The following is a 16,632-nucleotide window of genomic DNA, read 5'->3' as shown; positions in this document are numbered from 1 at the left end:
TTCACAGTCTACTCTGTCAGCTGCTTCGTCATGGGGTTGGATAGGATTGGTTCTCTTTTGCTATTCCAAGCAAAGTTCCACCCTTATCTATGACTCTCCAGATGTGCCTTCAGATTGAGGCTCCATGGCTACATTCTTTTTCCAAACAAGCCTTTACGAGTTCTGCAGAACAGCTCCTGTGAGTTATATTGTTAGTTATATTGTTTTTTAGTGAATTTGTGGGGAAAGAAAAAATCATAACCTATATGAAATGAAATAAAAAATAGTAAGCGTGACCTACAAAACTGCAGGTTGACACATGAACTGCCTTAACAAGTGACAAAAATATACTCAGCTTCTTGGACGTATAGGACTAAGTGAAGTATTTGCTAATACATCATAATTCTCAAAGCAAAGCAACCTAGTTCTACTCTTATTCCTTTCACTATTCAGTACTGTACATGCTTTTGTTAGTAAAGAGATGTGTCCAACCAGTCACTCCAACAGTGCAGTTTACAGACACACACTGCCAACCAAGGCAAGGGAAGCTCTCTTTTTCCCTTCATCTACACCTCCAAGGCCCTAACTTCCCATAGAAGCACTAGACAGTGAGTTTGTCACTTTTAGTCTTCTGGGTAATTGAAGCAGGCAACTTTGTTTACTACTTCTGTGTAAGACCTTCTCTTATTACTGCTACTTAAGCTTAGATAAATACCAGAAAATATGGCTATTCTACAGAAACCATTCTTTACATAATTTGTACAGATATTTTAATATAATAGTCTCTAATGTGAAGCTTTAATAGGAGGTTCTTCAGTAGTTGAATTAAAGCTTTCTAGCTCATTCTTAAAATAATTCTTCTTTGTTTACATTAGTGTAACTGAGTACAAAATGATGCAAGTATGGTCTCAAAAATACGAAGATGTTTGAATTACTAGAAGTTATTAGAAGAAGTAAGCTGAATATCCATGGACAAAAACTGGAACAGTGCAGCTCCAAGAATTCTAGAATTCAAATATTTTGTATTGAAACTTAGTAATACAATATGCCTTAATCTCTTATTACATAGAAAGTTAGCTTAAAGACCTTTAAAAACATATTAAAGTACATATTAAAAGATTTAAACAACTGACCTGCTGTGCAAATACAAGGTTACCTAGAAGTTCCTAAAATTTCTCACCATAAATGAAGATTTTGAGGTATAATCTCAGAGATAATTGTTGTTGTTGTTGTTATTATTATTATTGTTGTTATTATTATTATATTTCAACATTGATATAAAACAGTAGAAAACATTTACTCTCTTGGAATCTTGGAATTTCCTTAAACATTTCTAGCTGAGGAAGATTTTAGCTTTCGGGCAGTCTTGAAATAAACTTTCAACATTTCTAAAAATCAGGGAAATGCTTCATGCCAGATGTACATAAAATTGTTGACTAGAGCTTTCATTCAATGGCAAAACTTTTATAACTCTAATGATATCATAAAACTAGGAAGTATTTTATGAACGTTTGTTATAGGCAAACAAGAAAATTATCTTTATGATCAGGACCTTGGTTTCACTCAGAATTCCTTATTTTAAAAGAAAAATGACCAAAGTTTCGTGTCTTTCTTTTTGTTTCTCTATTCTTGTTTGATGATTCTGTTACCAAAATTTAGCATGGTCTAAGGGGAATCTTGTGATAAATATAGTTTCTGTTCTGTACTTATATAAACGAAGTAAAAAGAAATTATTTGAGAATCAAGTAATTTTGTAATTACAGGTATACACACCCACCAGGATATATGCTTATTTCTAAAAATATAAATATAAATTTATTTATAAATACCTAGAAACATATTTTTTAAATGCAGCATCATAAGATTACATATTTATTCTATTCTTTGCACTCTAAATTCTAGGTGATACAGCTGGTTCTTGTGGTGATCCAGGTATCCCAGGTCATGGATCTAGAGAAGAAAACAATTTTAAAATTAAAAGCACAGTACATTTCAGCTGTGATGTTGGGTATATCCTCCATGGCTCAGAAGAAAGAACGTGTATGGCAAATGGAAGTTGGACAGGAAAGCAACCTGAGTGTAAAGGTAAATCACAGAAGATGTACTCTTTGCTTGAACGGTCTTGTTAAAAATTTTAATCAGAAAAAAATTTTACATTGCCAGTTTTGTGTTGTGAATTGTATATAGTTGGTTTTGGACTGACTTTTTTTTTTTTTTCCTAAGAAGATGTTTGAAATAAGTTCCTGGCACCTATGAAGCTGAAAGTTTTCAAAATTTTGAGAAAAAAAATATACTGAACTGTTGATTTCTACTCTGAGTAGGAGAAAAAAAAAGAAGTCGAGCATTGAAGCACTGGGAAACATCAGGCTTACACCTGCCTATGAAATAGTATTTTGACTCTATTCTGTGTTTTGAATTAGGTAGGAAACATACTTTGGTGGTGATATATATGTATACATACAACAGAGCCAAATTAAATCCACAGTGATAATTGTAGATCAGACATTTTCTTGGGAGTTTGTCTTTACAGCTAAATTAGATTTCCTTTAATGCAATTTTTAAAGGCGATTTTCTAGGCTCTGTTTCCCTACATACAAAAAGGTAAAAACAAATAATTCATGCAAACAGCTATTTACTGTAGAACATGCCTTACCAGTAGGTGGTAAAACTTATATTTTTCAGGATAACAGCACAGATTTCTACCACGTAACACAGATAGCAGTAAGTTTGTCCTTAGACATTACTATTTAAAAAAATAACATTACTACATGTAAAAGTCATTTCACATTTCATTTTATAGCTGTGCAGTGTGGTAATCCAGGAACAACCGCTAATGGAAAAGTATTTCGTATTGATGGAACTACATTCTCTAATTCGGTCATTTATTCATGCATGGAAGGATACATACTTTCTGGATCATCTGTAAGACAATGCACTGCCAATGGAACATGGTCTGGATCCTTGCCAAACTGCACAAGTAAGACCAACCTCTAAGGAATAGTCTTTGTTTATTGTCTGAAAGACAATAAAGTAAAATATGGAAGTTGGATATGATTAAAGTCTTCAGCTTTTTCTTGCACTAATTCATGCATAATTTTGTACATTGAATACTTTTAAAAATGTAGTGCTACAAGAAGATTAAGAACTTTTTTTAAAGACAGGCACAGTATAGTAAATTATATAGACTGCTGTTACAGTTTAAGGGATTTGTATGGTTACATGATCTACCTACTTTAATTCTTTACTAGTATCTGTTTTTAATCTTGTTTATATCTTATAATATATCATAAGGAGGGCTAAGGAAAATCTCTACCCTTCAGTGGACTTTCTTTGAAAGTCAAATGCTGCAGTATAAGACAAAAGAACCAAAGAATCTTTTCCTTACCACTCTTAACCCACCTCTATGAACTGTTCTAATGTTACATCACAGTAATATGAAGAATCACTCTTTTTCTCCCCGAAGTCTTTTTTTTCAGGCATTTTTTTTTTCCTCTAGTAAGATAGAAACTAGTAAGTACAAAAGGGCAAAAAACGCATGAAAGAAATCAGGATTTTTTTTTTTCTTTGAAATAAAGCCTGAAAAATTAATGATAAGAAGGTAGGAATTTTGAGAAGGTAGAACAACCTAGAGATCCGCTAAAGCCATGGTAGCTCTTGCTGTTAAATGTTAAAGTGTCAGTATGTGGTAAGGTTACAATCTCTACAGTAACAGTGGAATATTCTTTGCACAGGAAAATCTAAAGAGATGAAACAAGGATCAGGGCAAAAAAGGATAAAGGCATAAGAATTATATTGTAACCCAGTCAAAACAATAGTATACCTGGAAAAATATCAAGGATTATTTTATTTGAATTTGCAACATTAAGGATAGTAAATGGAATATGTCATATAGAGAAAGGTAGAATATGTATTTTAATATACTCATGTAACTAAGAGAAACAGTTCTGTCTTTCACAGCTCTGTATTTTTTAAGAATGACAAAGAAAAATCTGTGCCTTTAAAGTTTAAAACAAAATTAATTTACTGTGTTATCATATTTAAAATAAAATAGGCTGATCTCAAATTTTCTTTGTCACTGCACTACCTACCTTTAGGCTAAACCCCTGGTGTGTTTTCTCTTCTGTATCTGTAGACAGCAATTGTGTGGACATTATTTTTTTTTTTTTTAATAATTTATACATGCAGCTTAATTAGTATCTGCTCACTCAAACTGTGATAAACTGTAGAACAGCTATACTATATGCCTTGAATTCTCAATTCCCCAATTATTTAAATCAAGGGACCTGGCCAGAATACAGTACAAACATGTAGTCATGGGATTTCTCATCTTAGAAACCAGGATACAGAGACAGTGCCATTCATTTCACTCATGCTTTGGCATTGAGTTGGAAGTGACCAGGAAGTGCTTTCTGCCCAGGAAATTGCCTCCCACAATTACCTAGAAGTAATAACAATACTATAGGAGAATTGTTTACTATAAGACAAACTGTAAAACACATGCAGGCTTTATTTTGTATGAACTAGAATTTTTCCTGATGTTTGATTATCTCTGGAAAATAAGAGTTTTTTGTCATTGTCACTAGGGTTCTCAAGATCTCTTACTCTGAAAACTGTTTCAGAAATTGATAGATTCAATTAAGTAGATCTGACAGAAACTTACCTATTTTAATATTATTCTCAGATTAAAATAATGTAACTCTTTATTAACTCCTTTTGAATATTTGATCTCCTTAGGAGATTAAATTATCTCCTGACACTAGAAGTCACAAGAGGTTTTACAACCATTTTCACTCACTAAAGTACTATAGGCCTAATTTTGTCATAAGATGTATCCCATGTTTGGGTATTGCCTGAATGTTCTCGACTGTTCATGTGCATATTAACCACATAAGCACTTACAAAGTGGTAGCCTTTTGCAGACAGATATCTTGAGTTTTCCAGATTCTATTTTCTTTCAGGATGTACCAATGGAAAAGTAAACTAGACAACAGATATTTGCTTCTTCAGAAACTAAGCTCTGAACTGATAGGAAAATTTCAGTGTTATCAAACTGTGGTAGTGACATGTGGATTGTTTCTTGCTTTTTTTTCATTTTATAATCTTGACATTTTACTGATCAATATTGTACAGTCTATTATTTCTACTCTTAAACAGATGCATTGATATTCTCCAACTGTAACTGTTAGACAGCTCCACATGCTGTGTTTGTCAGCTAATTCAGATGGCATATATGTTTATCTTGTCTTGACGGACATAAGATTTATGATACTTCTCCCTTTTTCCCCTATAACTTCCTATTTTTGCCCTAGGTTTTTCCTCTCACATATAAATAAATCACATTTAGGTTTTAAAACTTATTCTTCAACCATTCACTTGCAGTTATCAGTTGTGGAGATCCAGGAGTCCCAGCCAATGGCATGAGATATGGTGATGATTATGTTGTTGGACAAAACGTTACTTATATGTGCCAACCTGGATATACAATGGAACCAAATAGCTCCTTAATTCGCACTTGTACTAGCAATGGCACCTGGAGTGGAATAATCCCAACATGTAAAGGTACAACATTTATTTTGTCAACTATTTCTTCTATGGCATTTACATCCACTGTTTATTGTAATGACAGCCAAATATTTCCACATAAATCAAAATTTACTGTTTTATGAATACACTGAATTGATTTTTTGGCTGCACAAACACTGACTTCGTCTTTTGCTTCTTTTCCCTTTTATTTTTCATACCAGCACAGTATGTTGAACAGTTTTTTGTTGCTTTATAGAACATTTTATTACTTTGCTGCTAAACTGAACTAGCCATTATGAAATGATGGTTTAGATTTGTTTGCTTCTTTGTTAAGGTTAGTATATCATGCCAAAAATGACCTTATGTATGTCCCTGTCAACTCGAGCACGTGATAGACACCTTTGGGAAAGGTCTGCATATATACAACCAAACTTTGTCAAAGGCAGAATGTTATGGGTTACCCAATCCATAATACTATGATTTTTCTCTGATCCCTCCTTCATTAGGCATACACCTTTAAGCATCACTGTGCTGTATTGACATAATCAGCAAAAAGACTAAATCCTTCCAGCAAATTTCCTAACAAACATTTTTATGCTTCATGTTATTTTCTCCACTGTGAAAACTGAAAGAATTAATCTCAAGATCTTCCCTTTTTCTCTTTTATCACCTTCCTGATTTTTCTGTTTTATTGGAATTTTTTAATGCTCTCTTTTGAAATTTTAACAGCAAAAAATCTGAAACTTACTAAAAGACCACCTTATCTCTGTCATCAAAACAATTTTCTCTGAGAAACTCTCTTGCTAAACCCTAAAACATCTCTCTGGAGTTATTTTTCTCACTCTTCCTGATACCACAGGTGTAGAGAAGCAACATTACCATTTTCTTGTTTTCTTTCTGATTCATACTAAGTATGTCTGATCTCTGTTCTTTTAAACTTAGTTGGTTAATTTATACTTACTTTGTTCTCATCCATCTTCCTTCTGTTTTGTTTTCAGGAAGTGTGGTTACATACCTGGTCAGCACTTCTCATTTTCCTCCTCTGAATTCATTCATCAAAAAACATCAAATAATTTTCAGATCTCCACCCCATTTGCAATTACTTTCCTTACTATGTGTCATCCTCCCAGTATCTTACCAAGTCCAGTTTAATTCTAATTCATCTTTGATAACGCCATTTTTGAAAGTTATTTTCCCAACACATTCTTGAGGATGTCAGACTTCAAGATGCTCTTAACAACTTATTTTTTTTTTTCTATTTGTATTCTGTTTCTATTTGTGTAGAGGCTCTTAGCCATCCTCAGCTTCAATTATAAAACTCATTTTAAGAACAGAACAGCCATACTGGTCCTATTGGCCAAGAGTCTGTCTGTCTCCAAGAGCAGCTGTAAATGGACAGCTAGAAGATCATAAGACAATCAAGTATTTATGATATAGCCTCCCAGCCTCAAATTCTTAAGGACTACAGGGCACCTAACTGGGAGCAGGAGATCTAACCCTGATTGATTCAAACAGAACCATACAAAGAAAGAGTTAGGCTGTCAATTTTCGTCTTGAGTTTTTGAATCTTTCTGGTTCTAGGTCACACATATTTACAGATTGTATAAAAACTAAATAATAATCATATGCAGAATCTCTAATGTTCTCAGAATTTTGTTCTACTTCACACAGATTTGTGTGAGTGCACTAGCTAAGTTAAAAACTCCCATTTCTTTGACTATGTAATTAAAAATAATATATAATATGCAGTTGTGTGTTTTAAATGTACAACAACTGGTTCCTAATATCAGGAGGAAATGTCAGAGTCCTCTGGTACCATTTAGTTAAAATAATTGGAAAATGAACTGGGCAGAAAAGGGATGCATAATTGTCACAGTGCCATTGAAACAGAAGATATAAATAATTCTCTGGCTTTGCCTTGTTGGAAAAGGATGAATATTCATCTGCGGTTAAATATTCAAGTATTCAAACATTGTCTTTTCTGCAGACTTCCATTTGTAATATACTTTCAGCCCTTAAACAGAGAAATATTGCTGTACATATTTATAGTTAAATCTCTGACCAAAATATTCTGACAGGCATTCTGCTTTTTTGCTGGGTATTGTCCTGATATTTTGATTTTCTGATTCTAAAATTCTGATATTACACCTGCTTTCATGCTACTTCTTCTGTCTTGTTTCCTAATTATTGACTAGTATTTCTTTCTCTAATATTCAGCTCAGAAGTAAAAACATACAGATCTTTTTTGAAAGGACTAATCGTGAAGCTCTTGGAGAATGCAAACAGACTTTAGCTGCTTGGAGTACTTATACTGACTTATTAAAGCATCATGAAAGTGTGGCAAAAGCTACCATGTTCTTTTTTGGGTTGGTTGTTTAGTGTATTTTTTAAACTATGAACCAGAGTAAGAGAAATAGAAAGAAACAAGAATAGGGTCTTAAAGTTTTATTTTGGTTTACAAGTTGGTAAGGTATGATTTGATAATAGTACTACTTTCATCCAGCATTCTCAAACAGCCATGAACGATACTGCAGCACATTTTGTGGTGTAAATAGCTGAGATTCTTTCATTGAAGTGTATTAGAAGAATGGAGAAATGCTACATAGTGAACCTTCTGCAGATCACATTCAAATACACAGCACTCTTGATCCAGTGTCTCTGACTTCTTTTGAGTCTGCAAGATGACAGCTGTCTAAACATAAGTTTGAAGGTTATGAGTGCATCTTTTCATGTCCTCTGTTCTTATGATCTGTGTTTTCTGCTTTATTTTTAGTCATCACCTCTTCTCATTTACCCCAACTGCCTCCACTAAAATAAATCATACTAGTTGCATTTGCTTCCTTTCTCTTTTGCTAGCACAGTTTCTGCCAACCTTTCTTTTTCTCCCCTTTTACTCTTTCTCATTAATTCTACTAACTTTGGCCTGAGTTTTCCCCTTTCTGTTTTTCATTTGGATTTTTTTTTTCCTTTAGCTTTTATAGCTTTTTTTCCTTCAGCTCTCAATTAGAAATTGCCTATTACTGTGCCATTATCCAGTGAATAGCACTTTTTATCATCATCACCACAGTTGTGTTTGTTTATTTCTACTGTCTTCCTGTGGTGTTTTTCAGTCCTCTTTCCTACAACTGAGTAGAAGATGTTTCTGTTTCTTTCCTGGGAAGCCTGGAAATGAGAAACTATACTAAAATACTTCTTGTTGGCCTTCTTAGAGGTAGCAACACTGACAATTTCAAGATGTTACAAATCTTTAAATTTTCTTCCTCTAGCTAGAAGCTAGATGCTTTTTGGTGAGGACCTAGTCACGAAGCAAATACTAACCTCACTGCAGTACTTAGAAACAGGTTTTCAAGTAATATTTTGGAGAAATCATCCTGGCGTTTAACCCCTGGGCATTAAAATCTAGCAAATGCCTCAGCTGGTTAACAGGAAGAAAGTATTTGACTATTACCACAGTACCTAATTATACTTCGTGTTGTCTAAACAGACAAAAAAATCATTTTATAGTGTACTATGAATAAATGTTGCATACTTCATAGTTTCCATAATGATTTTTAGGTAGTCTTCCTATTTGGTTTCATAGAGCTGCCTGTTTTATTTAAGACATTTCATCAATCAGCCACTCTCTCCTAAATGGAGGAAACCAGAAGTACTAACTTTAGAGAATGTAGCAAGAATACAGTGAGGAAGATAGCATGTCCTGACTATATTGTCCTCTAAAAAAGGTGAAATTAGCACATATGGTTCTTCTAGTAATTGTGTACACCAGGGATATTTACAGCAGCTGGGCCTAATTATTTTGAATATTATTGCAGCTGTTACCTGCCCGACTCCTCCGCAGATCTCTAATGGAAGACTGGAGGGAACAAACCTGGACTGGGGATTTAGCATTAGCTATGTCTGCTCTCCAGGATATGAACTCTCTTTTCCTGCTGTTTTGACTTGTGTTGGGAATGGAACATGGAGTGGTGAAGTACCTCAGTGCTTGCGTAAGTATTTACTTTATGCTTCTGTATTTCTTTAATTAACTATATTGCTCTTTTTTCTCTTTAAAGTTTCCACTTTTTTTTTTCCTTTCCTCCCCCCAATCCCCCTCCTATCAGTGGCTCAGCTCATTTCAAACCTGGGACAAACACAATCTTTCTATATTTTCCAAAACTGTAACATAATTTGTAGATTGAGGAAGACGTAGGAATATCTGCAGATCCTTTATGAGCATATAGGAAGCCTTAAACACAAACACAAAAAATATTGCAGACAATGCATACAAAGTATTCAAGGCAAAACAAGATTAAGAGGTGTTCTTATTTTCAGATCCAGCTACATATAGAATAGGGGAGGTTTCATTATAATCTCTCTTATTTGCTCATTACTCATCTTAAATTCTTCTCTGATATCAGAGCTTTTTTCTGCTGGTAATACTGACTAGGCCCCAGGGTGATTCCTGATTCTGAGATATTCAATTGATTGCACTGAAGAAAGAGGTTCTCTATTTATTTGTAAAATATCTATACCACTGAAACTATGTGATGGTCTTGAGCGAGGAGTCTAATTGGAAGAGGATAATTTCATCTTTGTGGCTTTATAGTTTCTGAAGTTTAATTTAATATTGCTAAGTAGTTGAGCTTGCCAAATGGCTTGGTAATGTTGCAAAACTCAGTTCCTCATTCTTTTACTATTTTCTGCATTGTTCATCTCTCTCTTTCAAAAATGTTCTCTGTTTTGGCTATATCCTACCACTATGAAAGCATATCGTATAGGTGATATTTCCTTTTCCTCTTTTTCCTAATGATATTCTCATTTCATCAACAAAAGTTGCTGATTGCTACTGAAACAGTACGTGCCGTAGTTGGAACATGGTGAAAGGCATTTCTTCTGGAAGAAAAAAAAAAAAAAAAACAAAAATTTTGTTGTTTAAGTTCTCTAGACGGAGCTCTTCTACAGTACCCTATATTGTGAACACCAAAGACTCCTTCCTGCTCCAGCAGGGGGATTGGACTAGATGATCTTTTGAGGTCCCTTCCAATCCCTAACATTCTGTGATTCTGTGACTGTGTAAAATTATTTTCATCATATTTTCTTGATTAAAATATTGTGTCCTTACATTCATTTTTGGATATCGTAAGTTATTCATCATCTTTTAGGCGAAAATACTCAATACTAGAATATGCTGTGACAAAGGGGCTCCACCTTTAACTTTTTAAAATGTATAGGTAGCACAGAATGCAGCTGCTTGGGAATTAAAGGCTGTTTCATGCAGAGATTGCATTAACTGAATGTTGTTGATGGGCAATGGTTACTCACTGGCTTGCAAGAGAAAAAAATTGGCAGCCAGTGCTTGTCAAAGAGCTTAGACTGGCTGCCATCTGGCAGAAATGAGAGGGAGCTGGTGAAAGTTATTTTCAATGAACAATCGTTAAGCAGTTCTTAACATCAGAAATTTAGTACCCACATTGGTTCCACAGAGCCTGTAGCTGAAGATATGCAAGGTATAGTTATAACATTGAATAATTATTCAGAATGGAATATAGTCACATCTTTGAGTGTCTGTCATTATGACACAGTAAATTTGTCTGCTTAATTATTCATATAGTAATTTCAGTAAAGGACTGTTGTTTTTATAGTCTTGGCAATATACGATTAAAAAAAAAAAAAATAGACCTACGCCTGAAAATTCCTAACTACAGATATAACTTGTTAATCAGTTAATGTCTTTGAAGAATGAGACTTACCTCACAGCCCCAGTGCCAGAGCTACATGGTCCTGTCTCTGTCAAAGGCTCTCAGAGTCCATAGGAAAATATTTTCATTGGGAGTGGGAGCACTCACAGAACTTCCAGTTTGCTGAAACCATGAAAACTATGATCTGTCAATCAGACAATGAAGTTCACTGTGTGGCACTATTCCCAATTCATAAATCTTTTCAGAATTTGGGCTATAATTCTGCAGACAGTCCCATTCCACTTAAAGCCATTAAACAGTGTACATTTCTGGTATGTATAGATGAAGCCCTTTTTCTTCAACAACTTGTGTGTGCATGGATTTCCCATACAGTGTCTGCAGGAAGAGGGCAGAAGCATTTCATGTGAGCAGGTCCTTTGGGAAGCTTAAGGCATGGGTGATGAAGATCGAGATCTTAGAAATGTATTTTGAAGGTGGTTGTTTTAAGAAAAGTTATTTAAATTTTGTTTGTAGAAGATAAAGATAGAGCAGAAAATTCCACTGTTGCTATAACATGTCTTTTTAGAAATATGTGATTGCAAACATCTGTGTTAGTGTTTTCTTTTTTGGGGATGTATTATAGCATTTTATGTTTGATATGAAATTAGACTCTACAATATTGGAATTCATGGTGTGCCAGGGAATAACATAGACTGATGGCACAGGGTTTACCACAGCTGATTGCATTTCTTGAATCATTTTTTCAAAATCCAGCTTCTGACAGTAACCAATACTATGTACTGCAGAATAAGGCCAGTAAATTTGTCAGCAATGCATTTACTTTGTTATGCTATGCTATAGACATAAGGACTCTTTAGGAAATAGGTATAAAGTAAGACGATAAATTTAAGAATATGTTCTTATTAGCCAAATTCATCCCACCTAAAACCAGTTTATTAGTGTTTGACTTGTAGATTGCTGCCGAAAAGTCTTTACTGTGTATTATTTTTTTGTTAACTGTACTGTCAAGTCTTGTACTTCAATGTATACCAAATCTTATCTTTCAGTAAACAATAAGGAAGCAAGAATGTATGATTCCTAAAATATGTCTGAAAAATCCTTTAATCATACAAAAAAATTTGAGCACTGGCTAGGTGGCAGAAAGCAGGAGAAGATGGGAGATTGACATGAAGGTTTGGTACACTCTCTGATTGCTGTCTACAGGAGGATTTTCAGATTTATGTGGTTTGGGGCAGTGGTGAACTGTGGATATTTGGGCCTTAATAAAATAAGTTGTGTAACCTTGAGTGTCATCTTCAAGATACTGTCCAAGCCCACAATGTAGATATTTTGAACAGCTAGCAAAGCTACTGCAAACTGAAGCAGACTAAATATTGCCTATCATCTATTCTCTCTTGGAATTCCTATTAAATGTTTCTGTATTTGACTTGTGTTTAATAAAACAAATATAACATTTGGAGTAACTGCTCACTGAGTTCAGGTAAACATTTGTTTTGTGTATTTTAATAAATGACACATTCCACTTCTATCACATCTTTTCTCACAGCAAAATTTTGTGGTGACCCTGGAGTACCTGCTCAAGGGAAAAGAGAAGGCAAAAGCTTCATCTATCAGTCAGAAGTGTCTTTCAGCTGCAATCCTCCTTTTATTTTGGTTGGCTCCAGCACCAGGATTTGCCAAGCAGATGGCATGTGGAGTGGTTCTTCTCCTCGATGCATAGGTAAGGTTACACCCATATTATTGAAATTTATTGAAATACTTATTATTCCTTTTCTGGCTAAGTCAATCTAGGAGTTTTCAGCTATTTTGAATTATCCTGGTGGATATACTATACTCTCTGAGAATCAAGTCACTTTATTTTTGTTTCTCCCATTGGCTTATTGCATTTTGTTGAACAAGTATGATTTTGTGGTAAAATCACTTATTTCATTAAAATTCTGTAATTTGTTTTGTCTTTAATATATTGTATTTTTTTAAGAACCTACTCGTACAGCATGTGAAAATCCAGGAGTCCCCAGGCACGGGTCACAAAACAACACATTTGGCTATCAGGTAGAATATACTTTTTAAATTTTGCTTTTAATTAACTTGCATATTAAAATATTTTTGTACTACCTCAAAGTCTAGAAAGTTCTGATTTGAGGTCCAGAAACTGCTCACAATATGAAAGAGCTGGCTGCTGGAGTGTTGCTGTGTTTCCTTATTTCTAACTGTTGGACTACATGGACCTCGTTTCCCTATTAGCAACGTGCTACCGGAAACCCTGGTGATCAAGTTCTGCTTAGTTTCACCGTGAAAGAGTTCAATATCTCCCCACCAATATATAAGCATTCCCTATGGTTTTTTATCCTTAAAAGTGTATATACTGTGTGACAAACTGCTAGCATAGACATACTGTAAAAAACTATGTGGGTTTTTTTTTTGGTTTGTTTTTGGTTTTGTTTTTTTTTTTTGGGGGGGGGGGTGGTTTTCGTTTTTGTTTTTCTGAGAGCAATTCTGTTGTTACATTTAGAAATTATGTGACCACAAAAGAATCACAGAGTCACAGAGGATGGCAAGCACCTCTGGAGGGTTTCTAGTCCAACCGCTGCTTCTCAAAGCAAGGTCAGCTACAGCAAGTTGATCAGGGCTGTGTTCAGGTGGTTTTGAGTATTTCCAGGGATGGAGACTCCACAGCCTCTCTGGGAAACCTGTTCCGAGTTTGATCATCCTTACAGTGGAAATGCTTTTTCTTATTTTGAAACAGAATTTCTGTGTTTCAATTTATGCCTCTTGCCTCTTGTGCTGTCACTGGGTGCCACTGAAAAATAGTTTCTCTCTGTCACCTTTCCTGCCTCCAGTAAGTTTTAATACACACTAATAACATTTCCCTTGAACCTTTCTTTTGCAGTCTGAACAATCTCAGCTCTTTCAACCACTTCTTGTATTCCAGATGCTCTAGTCTCTTAATCACCTTTGTGGCTGATCGCTGGACTTAATACAGTCTGTCCCTGTCTCTCTTGCACTGGTGAGCCCAGCACTGGGCCCAGAACCCACTTGTGTCTCACCAGTGCTGAGCACAAGGAAAGAATCGCCTTCCTCAACCTGCTGGCAATTCTCTGCCTGCTGCAGGCCAGGAGGATGTTGGCCACCTTTTCTACAAGGGAGTGTTCTGGCAAATTGTGTTTGCATATGCTTCTGTTAGAAACATAATTGTGAAATTGAAAATGCTTCTGAATTTCTGATCTTCTGAATGACACAAAACAGTGATGTCAGTGAGATGTTTTCATGAGTGAATGCTGTACAGATGCAAAAATGTGCCCTAAAATTTGCTAGAAGTCTGATAAGGCAGCTGCAATCAAAAAGCATCTAAACTATCATGCTACATCTGTATTTGGTGTCAGGGCTGTTTCATGGCAAGAAAGAATATACAGGGGCAGTCCTTGGGCTAGCTTCCTTTGGGTATGGTGCAGTATTACGCTAGAGGGCAAGTCTTTATTCACCTGTGTAAGAAATGAATGATTGCAAAGACCATTTTCTACAATTTCATTGTCACAGTTTCTCTGGCATATTAATGAGTTTTCTGTCACTGAAGAAGCTAATGCAGACTTTTCTCATTTGTCATGTAGTTGTTGTAGTTGTGAATGAAAGTATCACTCACAGCTCACATGGAACTGTCAAAATACCAGGCAAAATGTCAACTGATAAATAATTTTTAAAAGAAGTGTAGCTGCTGGCAGAGTTTACAGCCTTGATCCCACAGATGTAAGGATAGTGCCTAGCAGACTTAAACCATGTGAGCTATTGTCTCATTACCTAGCAAGCAGCTTACACTCATACAGAGAATTTGGATTCACACAGTAACTAAATGTCTGCCTACAACTTCTGGTTACTCCAAATATGATTGCTTAGTTAATACAGAACATGGTAGGACTATCATTCATACAGATGAAGCTGAGTCTAGCTCTTTATTAGGTGAAAATGACAATGGAAATAATCAGTTCTAGATAAGTTATTGTCTGTAGATCCTGGAAAGAAATATCACATTACTATATATCCAATAATGTTATGGCTTCTTTAAACCATGAACATATTATAAATTAGTTTATATTATGCTATAATTAGCATCCTGTATGAATGGGATAATAATGACTTTTATTTCCATCTGTAGCAGAAAAGTAAAGAATAATTCCAAGTTATGTCTGATAGATCTATTCCCTACCATTTGAAAAAATAGTCCTAAAGGGCTTATGCAAAATTAAGCAAAATGTTTTGCAGTTGGAAAATGCATAACAAGGTGTTGTTACTGTTGAATACATAAGAAGATATTCTGACTCAAACAAAAAATGTCCAAAGAAAAAAAAAAAAAACAACAACACCCTGGGTTAGTTGTTTTTTCTGGTGTGTTTGTCTTTTTTTTAATTTATTATTTTTTAATCTCTCAAATACTTCACATTTAAACTAATATTAATATGGTCACTTGAGTGACTTAATTTTTAATATTTAAATTTATGTCTCTGTCTTGTTAAAAAATTCAAGATGTAGTCTGACACTAGAATTCAAGTCTTCACATGTGGAGCCTGTTTTAAGTGCTTTGCAACAAATGACAACACCTCCTCTTTTACCAGATGTCACGGAGGCACCCCAAAATAAGTTTAGGTGGACAACAAGGTCCAAACCAAACTTTATTCTGGCCGGAAAAGTACCGCAACTAAACCGATTAGAACAGGGTTTATACAATTAGTTAGCACTCCGATAACATAAAATACAGGTTCGGATATTAGGTTAGGAGATTATTTGGGGTGCAGTGAAATAAGAATAATGAGGATCCACAGCGTGCATATATGCACTCACAAGAAAACAAACCAGAGCCCTCTCTGTCCCGTTTTGCCCATAAGAGATAAACACTTGCCTGTCCCATGCAAGGAAGTTACACTCGTCTGTCCCAGACGAGGAATTTACACTTGCCTACCAGGCGGGGACTTATTAAAGCATATATTCAGTAATTTATCACTCACCTACACGCAGTGAGGCACCCTCCGTCCTGGGAGGTTACCTTAGACGGCTTCTCCGTCTAAGGGGAGGGACTCGGGCAGCATGGCAGAGCCGCAGCTCCGAGGAGACCACACAAAGGAGATCTCCGGTGGGAACCCCATTTATAGTCTGCTCAGATCTGGCTGTGGGCATTCCAGAACCTTCTCGGCTTCTCTGCACCCCTCCCCCGAGCATGGGCCTTCGAGAAGCTTCTCAGCTTCTCTGGGCTGTGGGCACTTTTGGCCCCTCCTCTGCTGACGACTCTGTCCACCACCTCTGGGTCTCCAAAAAGAGCCGTTCACTGCCCCATTGAAGGCCCCAGTTCTGAGAGGGGGATGTGCAACTGCCACACCAGTTCTCGGGGCGTGGTGGGGGGGAAGTGCAACTGCCAACACACCAGACTATATCGCTGACTGCCACTTGCTTTTCTCAATACTAA

General features: G+C 35.6%; 1 protein-coding gene across 4 annotated transcripts in view; it reads left to right on the top strand.

Moving 5' to 3' along the window:
• Positions 1-16,632, top strand: part of CSMD3 (CUB and Sushi multiple domains 3) — a 647,755-nt gene that overhangs the window by 602,582 nt on the left and 28,541 nt on the right. For all 4 annotated transcript variants that reach the window (XM_065630191.1, XM_065630190.1, XM_065630189.1 and 1 more), the window contains 6 exons: positions 1,882-2,064; positions 2,780-2,956; positions 5,359-5,538; positions 9,315-9,488; positions 12,727-12,900; positions 13,159-13,232. In XM_065630191.1, coding sequence (XP_065486263.1) covers positions 1,882-2,064; positions 2,780-2,956; positions 5,359-5,538; positions 9,315-9,488; positions 12,727-12,900; positions 13,159-13,232 — 962 coding nt within the window. The remainder of the gene's footprint in view (positions 1-1,881; positions 2,065-2,779; positions 2,957-5,358; positions 5,539-9,314; positions 9,489-12,726; positions 12,901-13,158; positions 13,233-16,632) is intronic.

Source organism: Caloenas nicobarica, chromosome 2, assembly GCF_036013445.1.
Source record: "Caloenas nicobarica isolate bCalNic1 chromosome 2, bCalNic1.hap1, whole genome shotgun sequence".
NCBI classification, from domain to species: domain Eukaryota; kingdom Metazoa; phylum Chordata; class Aves; order Columbiformes; family Columbidae; genus Caloenas; species Caloenas nicobarica.
Note: the sequence above shows the minus strand (reverse complement) of the source record. Positions and strands in the feature narration are given on the sequence as shown.